Source organism: Cebidichthys violaceus, unplaced genomic scaffold (genome assembly GCF_023349555.1).
Source record: "Cebidichthys violaceus isolate CVI_PGR_0920_01 unplaced genomic scaffold, fCebVio1.0.p SCAF_25, whole genome shotgun sequence".
NCBI lineage: Eukaryota > Metazoa > Chordata > Actinopteri > Perciformes > Stichaeidae > Cebidichthys > Cebidichthys violaceus.
Genome location: NW_027176428.1, coordinates 650,309 through 665,744, shown reverse-complemented (window position 1 = coordinate 665,744; position 15,436 = coordinate 650,309). Strand labels below are relative to the sequence as shown.

Sequence of the window (15,436 nt, the reverse complement as noted above, 5' to 3'; positions counted from 1 at the left end):
CGCTTAAAGTACATTTTTGAATTCTTTATTTGGGTGTGTCGTCACAGTTTAGCACAGCTGTTGCAGCTGGCTGGCTGTGATATGTTTGGCCGTAGCGTTCAGCCTCCCGTCACTCAGCATGCTGAAATACACAAGACAGGGCTGTTTATTAGCAACCACGTACACAGTGTCACGGAGTTAACTCATGGCCGCACTAGAGATCACATGAGAGGGCTACGTGAGGTCCTCTTCAACAGAGGATTACATCCAGTCTCGTCTGAGATTAGTTCTCGTTATGCAGCCTGCTGGCTAATTTTAATAAATACTTCTAAAAGGTCATACAATTTGGCTGCGTACTGTAATATGAAATGCATTTGGTTTACTAACCTTGCTTCCTTGGTCCCGGGTGCGGACTCTGAGCTTGTTGACCTGCGTTTCGGCCGTGTCGGCCCTCTCTTCTGCATCATCGAGCTCGTGCTGGAGCTTCCTGTACTTGGAGAGGTTGGTGTTGGCCTGCTCCTCCTGCAGACAGAAGGAAACCAAGAAACCCGTTTAGTGTACAGTGAACTGAAGAGGTGCTCCGGCCAGTTGATCGCTGACGGTACAATAACATTAAACCACTGATAGTGGACTCACCGCTTCTTCAGTCTGTCTCTTGAAGCTCTTCAACTTGGTCTGCAGCTTGTCGATGAGGTCCTGCAGGCGGACCAGGTTCTTCTTGTCTTCCTCACCCTTCACAGACGGCACAGGGGCCTCTTAATAACATGGATTCATATTAATATGCCTCAGCATGTCTTTATGTGCAGCCTGGTGGTTTACCTGGTAGGAGAGCTCTTTGATTCTCCTCTCATACTTGCGTACTCCCTTCTGATACTCTTGGCTCTTCTTTTGCTCAGATTCCATTTCGTTCTCCAGTTCTTTGACCTACCAGCAAGACCAGAGAGTAAACCAATCCACTCACTACAAATTACAAACAAAACTCATGAGGATTATCATATGTGTGTGGTGATTATATAAGCATTTCATTTGTCTCATCTCTCACCCTGGCCTCCAACTTCTGGACCTGCTTCTTGCCGCCCTTGAGGGCGATCTGCTCGGCTTCGTCCAGACGCATCTGCAGATCCTTTATGGTCTGCTCCATGTTCTTCTTCATCCTCTCCAGATGGCCACTAGTGTCCTGCTCCTTCTTCAGCTCCTCTGCCATCATGGCTGCCTACAAGAATACAGAGGATCGGTGTTAAATGGACATAAAGTGATCTTACAGCACAGATCAAATGACAGTGTTACAAACTCGCTGAAGGCTGGAAAGTCGACAAGTTCACTGTCAAACCCCCTGTAGATCCATTTTTTATTCTGTTATGTAAATGTATTGTATCATGCACTTTGTATTTTGTTTCTTCCAGGTCTTACATCAGTGATGGCCTTTTTGGCCTTCTCCTCTGCATTGCGGCACTCCTGCACAGCATCGTCCACCTCACTTGACAGCATGGACAGATCATTCTCCAGCTTCTTCTTGTGGTTGATCAGTCCAGTGTTCTGCATCAAAAGAGCAAGTTTCAAGAATCCCTCCAGGATTAAAATGTCAGTTCATCTTGTTTTCAACATGGTTTCTTTCATTTCTTTTCTGAAACTAGTAACCACTAGCTGGGATCATGCAATCAGATTCTTTTTCAGATAACGTCTAGAAAGACTAGCTAGCCGGGAAAATGAAAATACCCTCTTCATGCAGATCTACAGAAAGTAGTATTCTATGTCACTATGTTTTAACTGCTTCCTCCTACCTGAGAGTGCAACAGGTTGACTCTCTCGGTGGCCTCGAGCAGCTCATGCTCAGCTAGCTTGCGAGCACGGTCGTTCTGCTCCAGCAGAGCCCTTAGCTCCTCCACCTCAGCAGACAGTAGGTTGTTGCGGCGCTCCGTCACCGCCGCCTGCTCCTTCAGCTCGTCGTTCTGGTGAACAGTCTCATCCAGCTCCAACTGAATGTCCTGTAGTCACAGATGATGTACAAGCAAAAGATTTGGATTTGAATTTTTTTCCATGTGCTAATGATCAAGCTAAGTTCATCGACCGGCCTCTAGATGGGCTCACCTTGATCTGAACCTGCAGGTTTCTCAGGAGTTTCTGGGACTCTGAGGCCTGCCTGTTAGCATGGTTAAGCTGCACCTCCATCTCATTCAGGTCGCCCTCCATCTTCTTCCTCAGGCGCACTGCCTCGTTGCGAGACCTGGCCTCGGCATCCAAGGTGGCCTGCATGGACTCCAGGGTTCTTTGGTGGTTACGGCTAGAAGTTGAAAGACATCACGGAGAGAAAATAGTTTGTATGGAGCGGCCGATGGGATAGAATCAAAAGGAAGACAAGAGTAATCGATGAATCTCACCGAAGGTTGTCAATTTCCTCATCCTTCTCTGCCAGCTTCCTGTCAACGTCTGCCTTGATCTGGTTAAGCTCCAGCTGGATGCGGAGAGTTTTGCTTTCTTCATGCTCCAGAGCGCCCTGAGACAGGAATACACTTAATGCTTAAAGATATTCTGTGGGTCACCTCTGTCAAAAAATATACCAGACCACAAGAAGGTGTGAGCGAACTCTGCAAACTGCTTACTTCAGCTTCCTCCAGGGCAGCTTGAATCTCAGTTTTTTCCATGTCCAGACACTTCTTTATTTTCTCAAGCTCTTGGATGGTCTTCGTTCCCTGACTGATTTGATCTGTCAGGTCAGAAATCTCCTCTAAGGGAGTAGAGATAGAAAAAAATGTTTATATTTCTTGTGAAGTCATGGTAAAAACACACTGAAGATCTGTTTCAATACAACCTTCTAACTGGGTATTCATGATGTGAGCTACAATGACAGGTACCTTGGAGGTTCTTGTTCTCCCTCTTGATGGTCTCCAGATGATCCAGGGTCTCCTCGTAGGAGTTCTTCAGTTTGAAGAGCTCTGTGCTCAGGCCACGAGACTCTTTCTGAGAGCTCTCCAGCTCTGACTGGCACTCTTCATACTTCTGTTTCCACTCAGCCAGCAGCTGGAGAAAACAATAAGACACATTTTTGCAGTGGAGCAAAAGTCATGAAATAATATGCACGGTTTTAAATAGTACCAGAACCCACGACTACCAAGTCACCAAGTAATAAGTCAGATGCACAAATGAACTAATGTTCATTTGACTAATTAGGGTGATTTCCATTGGGGAAAGCAAAAGCAACCCTCTGTATTAGTTGCCATCAGCCCATACCTTGTCAAAGTTGCGTTGCTTCTTGTCCAGGGCAGCAGCAGCAGCATTGGCGCGCTCCAGATCAATGACCAGATCCTCGATCTCTGTCTGGAGCCGATGTTTAGTCTTCTCCAGGGAGGAGCACTTGGCATTTGAAGCCTCCACCTTCTCTTCAGCGTCCTGCAGACGGGTCACCAGCTTCTTCCTAACAAAAGGAAATCGCAATTTACGCTCATGCATTCAAACGATCATTACCATCGATTTCTGAAAATTAAACTCATCTCGCTCACTTGGCTTCCTCCAGCTCCTCAGTCCTCTGGATGGCGTCAGTTTCATACTTAGTCCTCCACTGAGCCACCTCGGCGTTGGCCTTGGACAGACCTCTCTGCATCTCAGCCTTGGCCTCCTGCTCCTCGTCGTACTGCTCTCTCAGAAGATCACAGTCGTGTCGAGATGACTGCAGTGCATGGGCCAGGGCATTCTTAGCCTTAGGAGACCAATCATGATAGACAGCAGTTAGTCGATGTGGAGGAACTCTGAATTTCTTCAGAGGTAGCTACCAGTTTTCTAAATAGCCACTGACTGAAGCAGTGACATGGAGCTCACCTTATTCTCCTCCTCCAGCTGTTTCTTGAGCTCCTCCACATTCTGGCCAAAGCAGTTCTTGGCACGCTGGAGCTGGGAGACCATGGACTCCCGCTCTTCAAGCTTCCGGCTCATCTCGGCTACATAGAGGAGAAAAAGTGACCTGTGAATCTCACCTGTCTGTGAAATCTGTTTGTGAGATTTATGATAAAACGGAAAGCTCCTTACCAGACTCAGCCTGAGCTCGAGCTTTTAAGGTGCTGGTGTCGTTGAGCTGCCTCTGGAGCTCCTCGACCTTGGATTTAGCCTCGCTCAACTGGTCTTCATACAGGCGGCACATCTTCTCTGAAGTGGCCTGCAGACAAGAGATACAAATGTTTGATTTTTGAGGGATTGATCTAGTTTGGTTCCATGCTACTCAGCGTATCTATCCTTTTATTTTCTATTTACCTTGCCCTTGGAGAGCTGCTCCACGGTAGAGGCCAGATCATCCACCTCCAGCTTGGCCTCGCTCCTCTCCTTGTCCAGCTTCTGCTTGACCCGCTGCAGGCTGTCGATCTGCTCGCTCAGCTCTGCGACGCTGTCGGCGTGCTTCTTCCGCAAGGTCGCCGCAGTGGCCTCGTGGTGCAGCATGGCTTCCTCCAGGTCTCGCCGCAGCTTCAGAAAGTCCGCCTCTCTCTTCTTGTTGACCTCGATCTGAGCCGAGGTGGCCCCACCAGCCTCCTCCAGGCGCTCGCTCAACTCTTCCAGCTCTCGGGCCACATCGCCTCGCTGCTTCTCCACTTTGGCCCTGCAAGCCCGGTCAGCCTCAAGCTCCTCCTCCAGCTCCTCTATACGAGCCTGGAGGAAAGAATAGGTCAGTTATTTTGTCTAATTGATGTTTCATAACTGCTCTACTGGAGGTTGAGAGACTTGTTCCCACCTGTAGCTCCTTTATCTTCTTCTCGAGCTGATTGACCAAGGCTTGCTCATCTTCTATTCTTGAGCTCATCGCACTCATTTCAAAGTCTTTCCTGGTAGAGAACAGTCATTGTCAATTATTACGTCTTAATAGCAAGATCATAGTTTTCTATGAATATATGAAAGCTCACTTTTTCAGCTTCTCATCAAGTTGCTGCTTGTCATTCTCCAAGTCCATAACCGACTCCAAGGAGAGTTTCAGATCTCCCTCCAGCTTACGTCTGATCCGTTCCAGGTCCATACGCAGCTTCTTCTCTTGTTCCAGTGACCCCTCCAGCTGATTGACAGTAGGAAGGTAAAATATGTCCCATGTTATGTATAGGATGGTGACCACCACCTGTGCATTTTTATTTTATTTTTTTTGGAGAAAAATACACTCACATCATCCACTTGTTGCTCCAGCTTTGCCTTGGCTTTGGTCAGAGAGTTGACTTTGTCTTCTTCTGCCTGCAGGTCATCCAGAGTCTGCTGGTGAGCCTCCTGAAGAGCCTTCTTCTCTTTGGTCAACTTCAGTATGGTTTCATCCATAACTGCCATTTCCTCAATCAGATTCTTCACCTGCAAGCCAGAAGAAGAAAATATACTTCCAAAACAGATTTATGACTTTTTCCCCCCTACATATTCAATCTACTGAATGTGCTGTGGCTCTCTCCGTGGCCTCTTAGCGCCCTCTGGAGGCAACTCATTCCACTTCCAATTTCCATACCTTGTTCTCAGTGGCATGTTTCTCCTTTTCCACTTTAGCCAGAGTGCTCTCCAGATCGTCAATGTCTCTCTTTAGCTCAGCGCACTCGTCCTCTAGCTTGCGCTTCTTGGCGAGCAGGTTAGAGCTCATCTCCTCCTCGTCCTCCAGCCTCTCCATGATTTCTTTCACCTTGGCCTCCAGCACGATCTTCGTTTTGATGAGCAGCTCACAGCGGTCCTCGGCATCTGCAAGATTGTCCTGCTCCTACAGGGGAGAAAGCGTATGCGTTCAGTACATTCCCACACTGCTGTCTGTCTCTCTCCAAAAGATGAATGTGTGAATACATGAGGACTGGCACTTACTGCCTGCAGCTGTAGAGAGAGGTCGTTCTTCTCTTGGACCAGGCTGACCTGCCTCTCCTCCAGCTCTTTGCGCTTGACCTCAGATTTATCTAGAGCCTCCTTGAACTTAGTCATCTCCTCCTTCAGAGCGGCCAGCTCTTTCTCTGTGGCGGCACTTTTCAGAAGAGGCTTGATTTTGAAGAAGAGCTTCATCCAGGGCCAGTGCTTGACAGCGTTGAAGGCCCGGATGTTGTACTGGATGATCATCAGAGCCTCACTAAAAACACGGCGAAATAAAGGCATCCGTTGGATGGGTGAGGATTTTTATACCGTTCAAATTTTCAGGTATACTTCTACTCAAGGGGATACTTATGCAGTTGCCAGAGGGTACGTGAAAATATTGGGAAGACTTATGATTTGATTGATATGTGGATCCATATATCCACGTATGGAATCAGCTGAAACACTTAAACTTTTAAATTGAGAGTGTGTGAAAAGTAGTTAACAAGTAGGTAAGTTAACGAGTGGAAAGGTCTAATTGTTCACTAAAAGTATTGGATAAATGGTTAAAAATAGCTAAAAATAAATGAAAAAAACTGTTGAAATACTGAGAGAAAAGTCACGGATGAATGGCTCAACTATCTAGCTAAAAGAACAGCATAAACAATGGTTGTAGTAATTAGTCAAAGTAATAGATAAAAGGTTTAAATAGTTAGCTAAAAGTATGGATAAATAATGGAAACATGTAGCTTCTGACACTAATGGTACAAATGCTAATTTAATTAAACCAAACTAAACATTGCGACAGGATCCACTTTTATAATAACAAGTGCACACGTTTCTGACACGACTGGAGGTAGAATGTATGAAGTACTTGAGTTCGCCGCTCTTAAAACCAGCAGAAGGGAAGATCAGATCAAGTTAACAGAAGAAGGTCATAAAGATTTATCCTGGAGTTCCCCGTTTGTTTATTTAGTTATCTTGGCACTAATCCTGCTGCTATCCGCTCTCCTGTATCTAATCATACACAAAATGAAATCATACACCTTATGCTGCTTTTGATGTTTCATGACTGTGTATGTGACCAAACAGGGTTACCAGATTGATTTAGTCTCAGTAGAATGGCGTCTCGCGGCCCTAAATATGGACCCAGAGCAGACTGGTCAAGGACTCCCTGTCAGTGTTTAGAGGGTGAGTTTGAGTGAGCGTGCACACGTCGGGGTGGGAGGTGAGTGTTGGGGGGGCGGGGGGTGGGGGGGACTGATTGCATTTTCGGCATGACTCCATGCCGGGTGCCTCTCAAAGGTGAGCGTCCGTGTTTATTTAGAAACTAAAGCCCTCTGTCCGACGGCCGACTTTAATCCTCTGTCACCCGCCACACATCCCATCAATGCACTCACTTAGAAGTACAGGCGCCGCGGACAAAAGGGGCCAGGGGCCATCGGGCATCCAGAGAGGGGGCCGGGGGGGTTGTATTTTTAGGGAGGGCCCGAGCAGCTGCCACTTGACACATGTCGCCACCTGGCTCTGAGGACACCGTCAGCATTGTTTAATTTAGAGAAGCTGGTTGGAGAGAATGGCCGGAGACCTGCGAGAAGGGTGTGTGTACGTGTGTGTGTGTGAGTGTGTGAGAGAAATGGAACGGGCCCTTATTACCACTAAGGCCACACATGCCTGGTAACCATACAAGGGCAAGCGCACGCCTCACACACGCTGATAACACTGCCCTTGCATGCCACACATACTAGAGCGAGGGAGTGAACACTAAGGTATAGTGTATCACAAGCTGAAAGGCTCGCGGCTGATTGTGTTGCTATTGAACCTGTTCAGAAGAGCAACTGTTGGGGGATGTTTCTTTTCTTTTTTTTAAATGTACTCATGTCTTCATTTTCCTTTGAAGTATCAAGCTCAAAGGCTTTCCTCTGCCTATGAATACATTTAATATTCATTCAGGACTATAAAAAAAACAGTGATAGTCGAAGTAGGAAAGTCTCCTTACGTCATTTCTGAGATCTTATTCAGCTCCTTCCTCATTAATCTGCCACGAGCGCTGGCCTGCAGCAGCGTCAGGACTTTGGCCAAACGCTCATCCCTCAGTTCTTCGAGGTGACCGAGCAGGCCTGCCTTGAAGAACACCTACATGAAGCCAAGACGCCGGGGGACAAAATGAAACGGTGATTAAATTAACACCTAACCAAAATAAAATATAATAATATATATAATATAACCAAAATAATTTTCAATTTAGCTTTATTTTGCGGATTATTTTGCCATTCACAGCTCTGCTTTACGCAAGCTGCTACTTCCTACCTTTGTGTGTCCAAATCTATACTGGTTGTGGTCGATGTCCAGCGAGGACAGCAGCTTCTCCGCAGCTTTCCTGCTGTCCATGAACTTATCATCCGGGATGGCTTGGGGGTGCAGGATGCGGTAGCTGAAAGGACGAATAAAAGAGTGTTTTAGGACAGATGACTTGGAATCAAAGTCCTTGCCATGATATCCAAAAGGGATCTGAACGTGGTCTGTACCGCTGCTTGAATTCAGCGTAGAGGATGCGGTTGGGAAAGCCTTTCCTGCAGATCCTGATGCCTTCCAGCACACCGTTGCAGCGCAGCTGGTGCAGCACCAGGAACGCGTCCATGATCCCTGTGCAGAGCAAGTTTCAAACATGAGCCCAGTCGCATTTGTTTACCTCCGAATGATATGCCGTGATTGTGCTGCTTTGTTACCTGGAGTCTTGGTCTCGTTGGGGATGATGCAGCGAACGAAGTGAGGCTGGGTGCTGCGGAGGTTGGTCATCAGCTTGTTCAGGTTTTCCTGTTGGAAATGAAAAACGCCGCAAATCAAGTTACATGAATAAATAATAATAATACCTTAACTATTCCAACAAAACAAAAATATCACCATATAAAATGTTTTATTCTGCAGGACTTCCTCACACATGAAATCCTTGATGTAAAGGAGAGAGGAGCCAGCACAGACTTAAAGTGATGTTCATGTGATCATTGCCCTAAACATCACTGCAAGTCTTAACTGCCTCCGCCTCAGCTGCCCAACGATGATGCCCGCAATATCTCGCACCACACTAAACATTGGAATAGCAGTAATGGATAGTGATGGACCGCCAGTCTCACCTTGTGAAGCTGAGACACGGTCTGGAAAGAGGCTGCCTTCTTCCTCTTCTCCTTGCCGCCGATCTTGTGTTCGGACACTGCGAGGTAATTAGCAGGGTGATTAATTTGACCTCATCAAGGTGTCCCCTGTATGCTATATTAAAATCCTGTTCACTGTACCTGAGTCTGAGGCGACGTAGTTCTCGTACAGAGAAGCTAGCAGCTTGTTGGCGGACTTCCGGAAACACGCCACCACCGTCTCGTTCAGTGGGTCTTTATTTTTGTCCAGCCAGCCAATAATGTTATACGGTACCTGTAAAAGCATCCATGTTAGTGAATGATGTATGTAAGAAGGAACGGTGTAAGCCCGTCGCAGTGCTCGAGTGAGAACGCACTTACCACTCCGGCATAGTGCACCAGCTCAAAATGGGCCTCGTACTTGCGCTTCTTGTCCGGCCTTGGCTTTTGGAAATTGGGCGACTTGCCAATGTGATTATCATACATCTTGGCTTTGAAGCTGCTGTCAGTGGCCTTTGGGAACATGCACTCCTCTTCAAGGATGGACATGATGCCCAGCGGCTGGAGAAAGAGCGGAGTGTTACATACGCCTCTCCTTGAAACTTGTTTGTAATTCAACTATCTATTATGGATAAATCGCTTTGTTTACCTTTTCGATGAGATCAATGCAAGCTTGAAGGTCCAGCCCGAAGTCGATGAAGGTCCAGTCGATGCCCTCCCTCTTGTACTCCTCCTGCTCCAGGATGAACATGTGGTGGTTGAAGAACTGTTGCAGTTTCTCATTTGTGAAGTTGATGCACAGCTGCTCAAAGCTGTTGAGCTGCAATGAAAAGAGGAACAGGTGTTCAGAGGGAGCATTAGAAGTGAACAGCACGGAGGAGAAACATGCTGCAGTATTGCTAATTCATCACAAGACAGGATGAGGCACAAACAGAGCACCTGTTGATATTACTCCAAAATATGCTTACTTACTTCAAAGATCTCAAACCCAGCGATGTCCAGGACGCCTATGAAGTACTGGCGAGCCAGCGAGGTGTACAGGGTGCGGTTGATCCGTCCCACGAGCCATTTGAACATGCGGTCATACGTGGCTTTGGCCAGAGCACCAACGGCGTAGTTAACCTACAGCACCCACACACACGCAGGAGAAATACAGCTGTCATTCACATAAATGGCCTCTGTTGCTCGGATACCAGATTCCAGTGTGTGTGGAGTAGCGACTGTATTGATCGACCAAGGTTTAAGAAGCCGTCCGTCATCAGCACACTCCATCCAACCAGAATGAAGTGAAAATGAACACTGAATTATTTCTACCCTGTAAAGTACATTTCGTGCTGCAGTTCTGCTTTTAGTTGTTTGGTATGTTGTGCCTCATTTTCCACTTCCACTATCACTGAAATATCATCTCATTCATTGTCTTTCAGATTATCTAAATAATGAAAACACAGACGGCAGACACTGCACCTCCTCACCTGTTCGACATTCTGTCCCTTCACCACGTACTCATTGCCCACCTTCACCCTTGGGTGCAGGAGGCCCTTGATGAGGTCAGCTGAACTGACGCCCATCAGGTATGAGGCCTTGTCTGCACCTGGTGACCAAACAGGAAAAAAAAATAAAATAAATCACAAACTTGCTTTTCAAATCAAATTGTTCTTGTGCCGGATGTCTCGTTACTGGCTCTTACTTTCAGTGCCGTCGGCCTCCGCCTGCTCCTCGCGCTGCTTCAGCTTGAACTTCATGTTGCCAAAGTGCATGATGGCTCCAACTATTTTATAGCAGCCATACTTCTCGTCGGCCAGGAAGCCGAGGATGTCCATGGCACGCTGTAAAGAAGCCCAAGATCAGTTATCTCACCACTTCACAAATCTCAATGTGGACATGATAAAAGCTCATACATCGGTGGCCATCAGCTCCTGTCCGTCATCCAGGTTCTCCACGGTGGTCACGCCCTGCGAGCAGAAGTGGTAGTCGTACGGGTTGGAGGACACCAGCAGCATGTCTGGAAGAAAGAGTTTACAGGATCGCGTCACAGTCCTGCCGTAGTACGACATGAAATATCCAAAGCAGCCAGAATGACTAACCTAACAGTTCAGGTTTCTTCTGTGACATGATCTGGTAGTAGATGTGGTAGCTCCTCTCGCCGGGCTGCTGAAATATCACTCTGGATTTTTCCAGAAGATCTGAAGGACAGAAAGGAGAGAGAGCAGCATGTCCGTCTTCAGTATGGAACAAGAAGGGAATCTACAGGATTGACACGATGTTTGATCATTAACTCACATATGTCAATATCAGACGAAGCTAGTTTGCCAGTAGGCCCGAAGTGGATCCTGATGAACTTGCCCTGTAAGCAAAAAATGTCTTTTAAATGCTCCAGAAATCGAGCAACAAATTGTCAAACTGATTTGAATGTGCATACAGCTATGTATGTACATACATATGCTATGTACGGGGGTTTTCCTTGTACTCACAAAACGGGATGAGTTGTCATTTCTCAGTGTTTTGGCATTACCAAAGGCCTCCATGGCAGGGTTCGCCTCAATGATCTGATCCTCCAGAGTCCCCTGGGTTAGTAAAATGTAGAGATGCCCTGTCAGATTATTTTTGACGATTCACATTTTATTTTAAATCACTGTTAAACATTATGTTGCTGTGTCATTTTCCCTCCTGCAGCTTAAACTCACCCCTGTTTTAGTGGCAGGACTTTGCTGCAAAAGAATAAGTTGAGAAGCCTGTGAGTTTCATATCATAGCAAGATTGAATAATGCTTACACAAGCAAAAGGGAAACATCACAACCAACTGGAGAATTAGATAGTGGTTGTTAAAGCTGTGGTAAAAACCAATGGTCACCTTGTTTTATATGATGAAGTGTGGGGAACTCAGGGGAGAAAAAGGTAAGAAAAATGAACACAGAAAAGTCAAAACCAAAAAAAAGCAAAGGGAAAGATAATGGAAAAGTTTGAGCCAAAAAAAAAAATGACATGGAAAGGGAAAAAATAGTTAAAAAATCAATAAGAAAGAGTAAAGTGGCTGGAAAGGGCTTCACAACACATGAGGGTAAAGACATTCACCATTTTGACAGTGAGGAGAATGTATGGACACGGTTTAAAGGGGATACACGGAAGGATTCCTGGGACCAAAAAATGAAGGAAAAATGAAGGCAAAAAAAATACAGCAAAAAAAAAAAAAAAAAAAAGCTGGGAAACAAAAATGTTGCCACATCAGCCTTACTCCTTTTTTGGCAGTTGTTTCCCCAATAGCTGCCACAATGGCAAAATACTGAATGACACGTTTCGTGTTGACAGTTTTGCCAGCACCGGATTCTCCGCTATAGGAGTGTGAAAAAATAACAAAGTGTACATACAACAGGTAAAAACTGGCAACGGTAGTGTGAATCAAAAATAATTACACTGCATATGTCACAAAACAGACAGAAAAAACCCCCAAGTGAAGATAGATTTTAGTAAAAGCCAAAAACTATATCTCATTTTGAAAATGGCTGTGTGTGGACGGTCTACATGTTGTATGGCTGCTTCTACAGCTACAAACTTCTTAATTCTCTCATTTGTGACAAGGCAGAGAAATGTATTGACTCTGATACTTACGTAATGAGCATGGACTGGTTCTCCCGATCTGAGGAGAAGAAAATAACACAAGGCTTGTAACATGTGACTGAAGAGTTTGTGCATTGTTTGTGTGTACTGTGTGTTGTTATAATATCACAGTGTGCACTCACTGCGCAGCATGTCATTATATGCATTGTCTGCGATGGAGTAGATGTGCGGCGGATACTCAGAGCGGCGTTTGCCTTTGTAGGCAGCGACCACAGGGGGTGTGTAGACCGGCAGCCATTTGTATGGATTCACCGTCACACAGAAGAGCCCGGAGTAGGTCTGAGCAACACAAGACAACATTAACACACCATGATACATCACCGAAAGCCAAAATGGCCAGTACTGTCATTGCTCAAGCTTGCAGTTGTAACTTAATCTGGATAATGATGCCTCTTAAGGGAGAGGGGAAGTACCATCAGTCCATAATGGGATACTCACATAAATCATCCAGGCAGCATAACGTCTGCGCAGGTTGCACAGCACAGAAGCCTCGTTGAGGTGGGTCAGCATGGCCATGTCTTCAATCATGTCATACTTTGGAGGATTCATCTGCTGGAGGTCGCACTCCTTCACTGACAGAGTCTAAGGGGATGGACGCAGGCAGACATGAGGAGGGGAACATGGGATCGTACTGCAGTGTTTTCATTCATTACTGCACAGAGAGCGGGTTATCACTTACCCTCCCATCTTTGGTCTCAACGATGACTTTGTCACCGGTGAGCTCCCTGATCTCGATCTCGATGTACGCTTCTTTTTCATCAGGGACCCAGGCTCGCTTCTTACCTGAAAGTACAGCAGGCGGAGGAGGAAGTTGGAAAGTAGCGAAACACTCCATAGTACAAAAAATAAAGAAATACACCAAATCATCACCTCACTCAAGGGTGTTATTGTAGACAAATTGTTAAACTATATTGATAAAGCACCTTTCAAAAACACGTTTACAATAAAATAGGGATGAATTGTAACATTTTGCTTTGAAAAAAACGATTTGTTTAATAGTTTAATATAGTTTCTACCTATTTTGCTATGTTATTGTCTTTAAAAACACTGCAACAAATGCAACTGCAATAACGAACAGGAATCTCACACCATCAGCTGAATGTTTGCCTTATTTAAAAACAGATGTATGAATTTATGTTTAAATCAAAAACTAAATTAATTTCTGATATGAATGTCTGTTGATAAGGTTCCGTTTTCTTTGAACTCTCCTCATTAGGCCTACCGTCAAAAGCGATGTTGTGCGACGCCAACATCTCCAGGTCAGACTTGCGTAAAAACGCTGCAGCCTCCCCGAATTCCTTCATGTCAAAGCGCGACATGGTGGCAGCTCCTCGCCGTCCCCAACAACCCGAAGCACCAGTGAGACAGACGCGGTGAGGAACTCCTCTGGTAAGAAAACAAAGCTTTGCATTAGGGTCAGTAGTTCTTTATATGTTAAAGCTGGGTTTTCCTTTCTTCAGCCCTCAATTTCTGATGGAAACAATACGTGGCCATGAAATCACCACCTGTGCGTAAAGAGCGCAAATCCACTTTAAACAAGCGAGAATACAAATATAGAAACCTCTTGTGCGTTAATTGACACGTGCCAGCAAAGGCAAACAGTTAACCCTATACCGCTTGACTGAATCTTTTACTCTACAAAACACTTTAGAGGGCAGCCAACCCGCGCGTAAAATGCGTAGCGATCAACCTACCAAACAAAAGTTGTCCGCTGACCTCAGGACGACCACAACGAAATAACAGTTCGGTGAGTGTGCCCTCCTTTATACTGTGTCTCTCAAGGTCACGGTCAGTGGACATTTGTCCGTCATTAGCATATGCCACCTCCTCCGACGCCTATTGGTGCTGAGCGCTTGTCACAATTGACACAAAAGGAAAGCTACGTTTTTGTCATTGCGCTAAACCCAAGCCGGCTATTTTTGTATCCCAGTTATTTTATGCACTGTACACACTGCTAGGGAGTAGGAGAGAGAGTTGCATTCGGAGCATCCCTGTAGGGGGGAATTTTTTGACTATGGAGATTTTGAAGGGTAGTGCATCATGTGTGTCCACACACAAAAACAAAACCTGGAAATTACACAGAATATTTTCTGGAACATTATGTGCATGGAATATTAAAAGATTTTTTTTAAGTGACAATCAGTAGTTTTAGGAACACATCTAGAATGCTCTTTTGTTTTTACTCACCCCCGACCTCCTGATAAACACACTTCCCACTTAATGTGATGCTTATGAGCTCATGTTGGCCTCTAAGTAACAGCCCTGTAGCTTTCGTGTTGTTCAGTGCCAACAGTGATGTTTGCTATTGTGTTTGGCCACAGAGGATGCAACCTTAGAAGAGATTATTTCAGGAGCTGTGTGGCATTAAACATGCTACTATAAATACACAACATTATATTAATAGAGAGAAACATGGCGCGGGGCTCCTACGCAATAAAGAGTCCTGCAATAATTTAAAAGCAATAAACATGAGCGACGATTCATTCAAGATATGTGATGAAAGATCTTCTATTTAATTTCATTTTTTTCAGATTGCTTCTACGAAGCTGTTGCCAGCAATATGTAGGGCTTTAGCACCGTGGGCCTCTGATGGAAAATGTGGAGTATCTCGGAACCTGTCCACTAGTAGCACGGTGTGTTCAATTGTCACATGTAGCTGCTGTAATTTTGTGTATCAATCAAGCAATCAATCAAACTTTATTTATATAGAACAAGTCACATGTCAAATGCCACTCCAATTCCTGAACACGTATACTATGATACAACTAATGACTACATTAAAGGCTTGGCTAAAAAGGTGTGTTTGAAGTTTTTTGGTTTTTTTTATATATATCCACACTCTGCTCCCCTGTATCCACTAATTCTGGCATTAGCGCTGCGCCTCTCACACTCTGGCTCCACCAGATCTGACCTTCAGAGCAAGGGGAGAGGTT

The 15,436-nt window shown here is 45.5% G+C and overlaps 1 protein-coding gene across 1 annotated transcript; it reads right to left on the bottom strand.

Annotated features, from left to right (window-relative positions):
- Positions 1 to 9: 9 nt before the first annotated feature.
- Positions 10 to 14,251, bottom strand: myh7ba (myosin, heavy chain 7B, cardiac muscle, beta a). The gene is made up of 44 exons (XM_068720106.1): positions 14,198 to 14,251; positions 13,726 to 13,889; positions 13,183 to 13,286; positions 12,942 to 13,085; positions 12,626 to 12,782; positions 12,495 to 12,522; positions 12,121 to 12,217; positions 11,573 to 11,596; positions 11,360 to 11,452; positions 11,169 to 11,232; positions 10,973 to 11,071; positions 10,787 to 10,890; positions 10,576 to 10,714; positions 10,361 to 10,479; positions 9,861 to 10,010; positions 9,538 to 9,708; positions 9,270 to 9,449; positions 9,051 to 9,183; positions 8,892 to 8,968; positions 8,487 to 8,574; positions 8,286 to 8,403; positions 8,068 to 8,191; positions 7,757 to 7,893; positions 5,779 to 6,034; positions 5,438 to 5,680; positions 5,113 to 5,289; positions 4,863 to 5,008; positions 4,694 to 4,784; positions 4,222 to 4,611; positions 4,000 to 4,126; positions 3,793 to 3,911; positions 3,477 to 3,673; positions 3,208 to 3,391; positions 2,832 to 2,997; positions 2,580 to 2,704; positions 2,358 to 2,473; positions 2,068 to 2,260; positions 1,761 to 1,964; positions 1,390 to 1,515; positions 1,022 to 1,192; positions 799 to 903; positions 616 to 711; positions 367 to 501; positions 10 to 121 (listed from the first exon to the last, which is right to left on the bottom strand). The coding sequence occupies exons 2-44, from the start codon at positions 13,820 to 13,822 to the stop codon at positions 110 to 112; spliced, it is 5,826 nt and encodes a 1,941-aa protein (XP_068576207.1). The 5' UTR covers positions 13,823 to 13,889; positions 14,198 to 14,251; the 3' UTR covers positions 10 to 109.
- Positions 14,252 to 15,436: the final 1,185 nt, after the last annotated feature.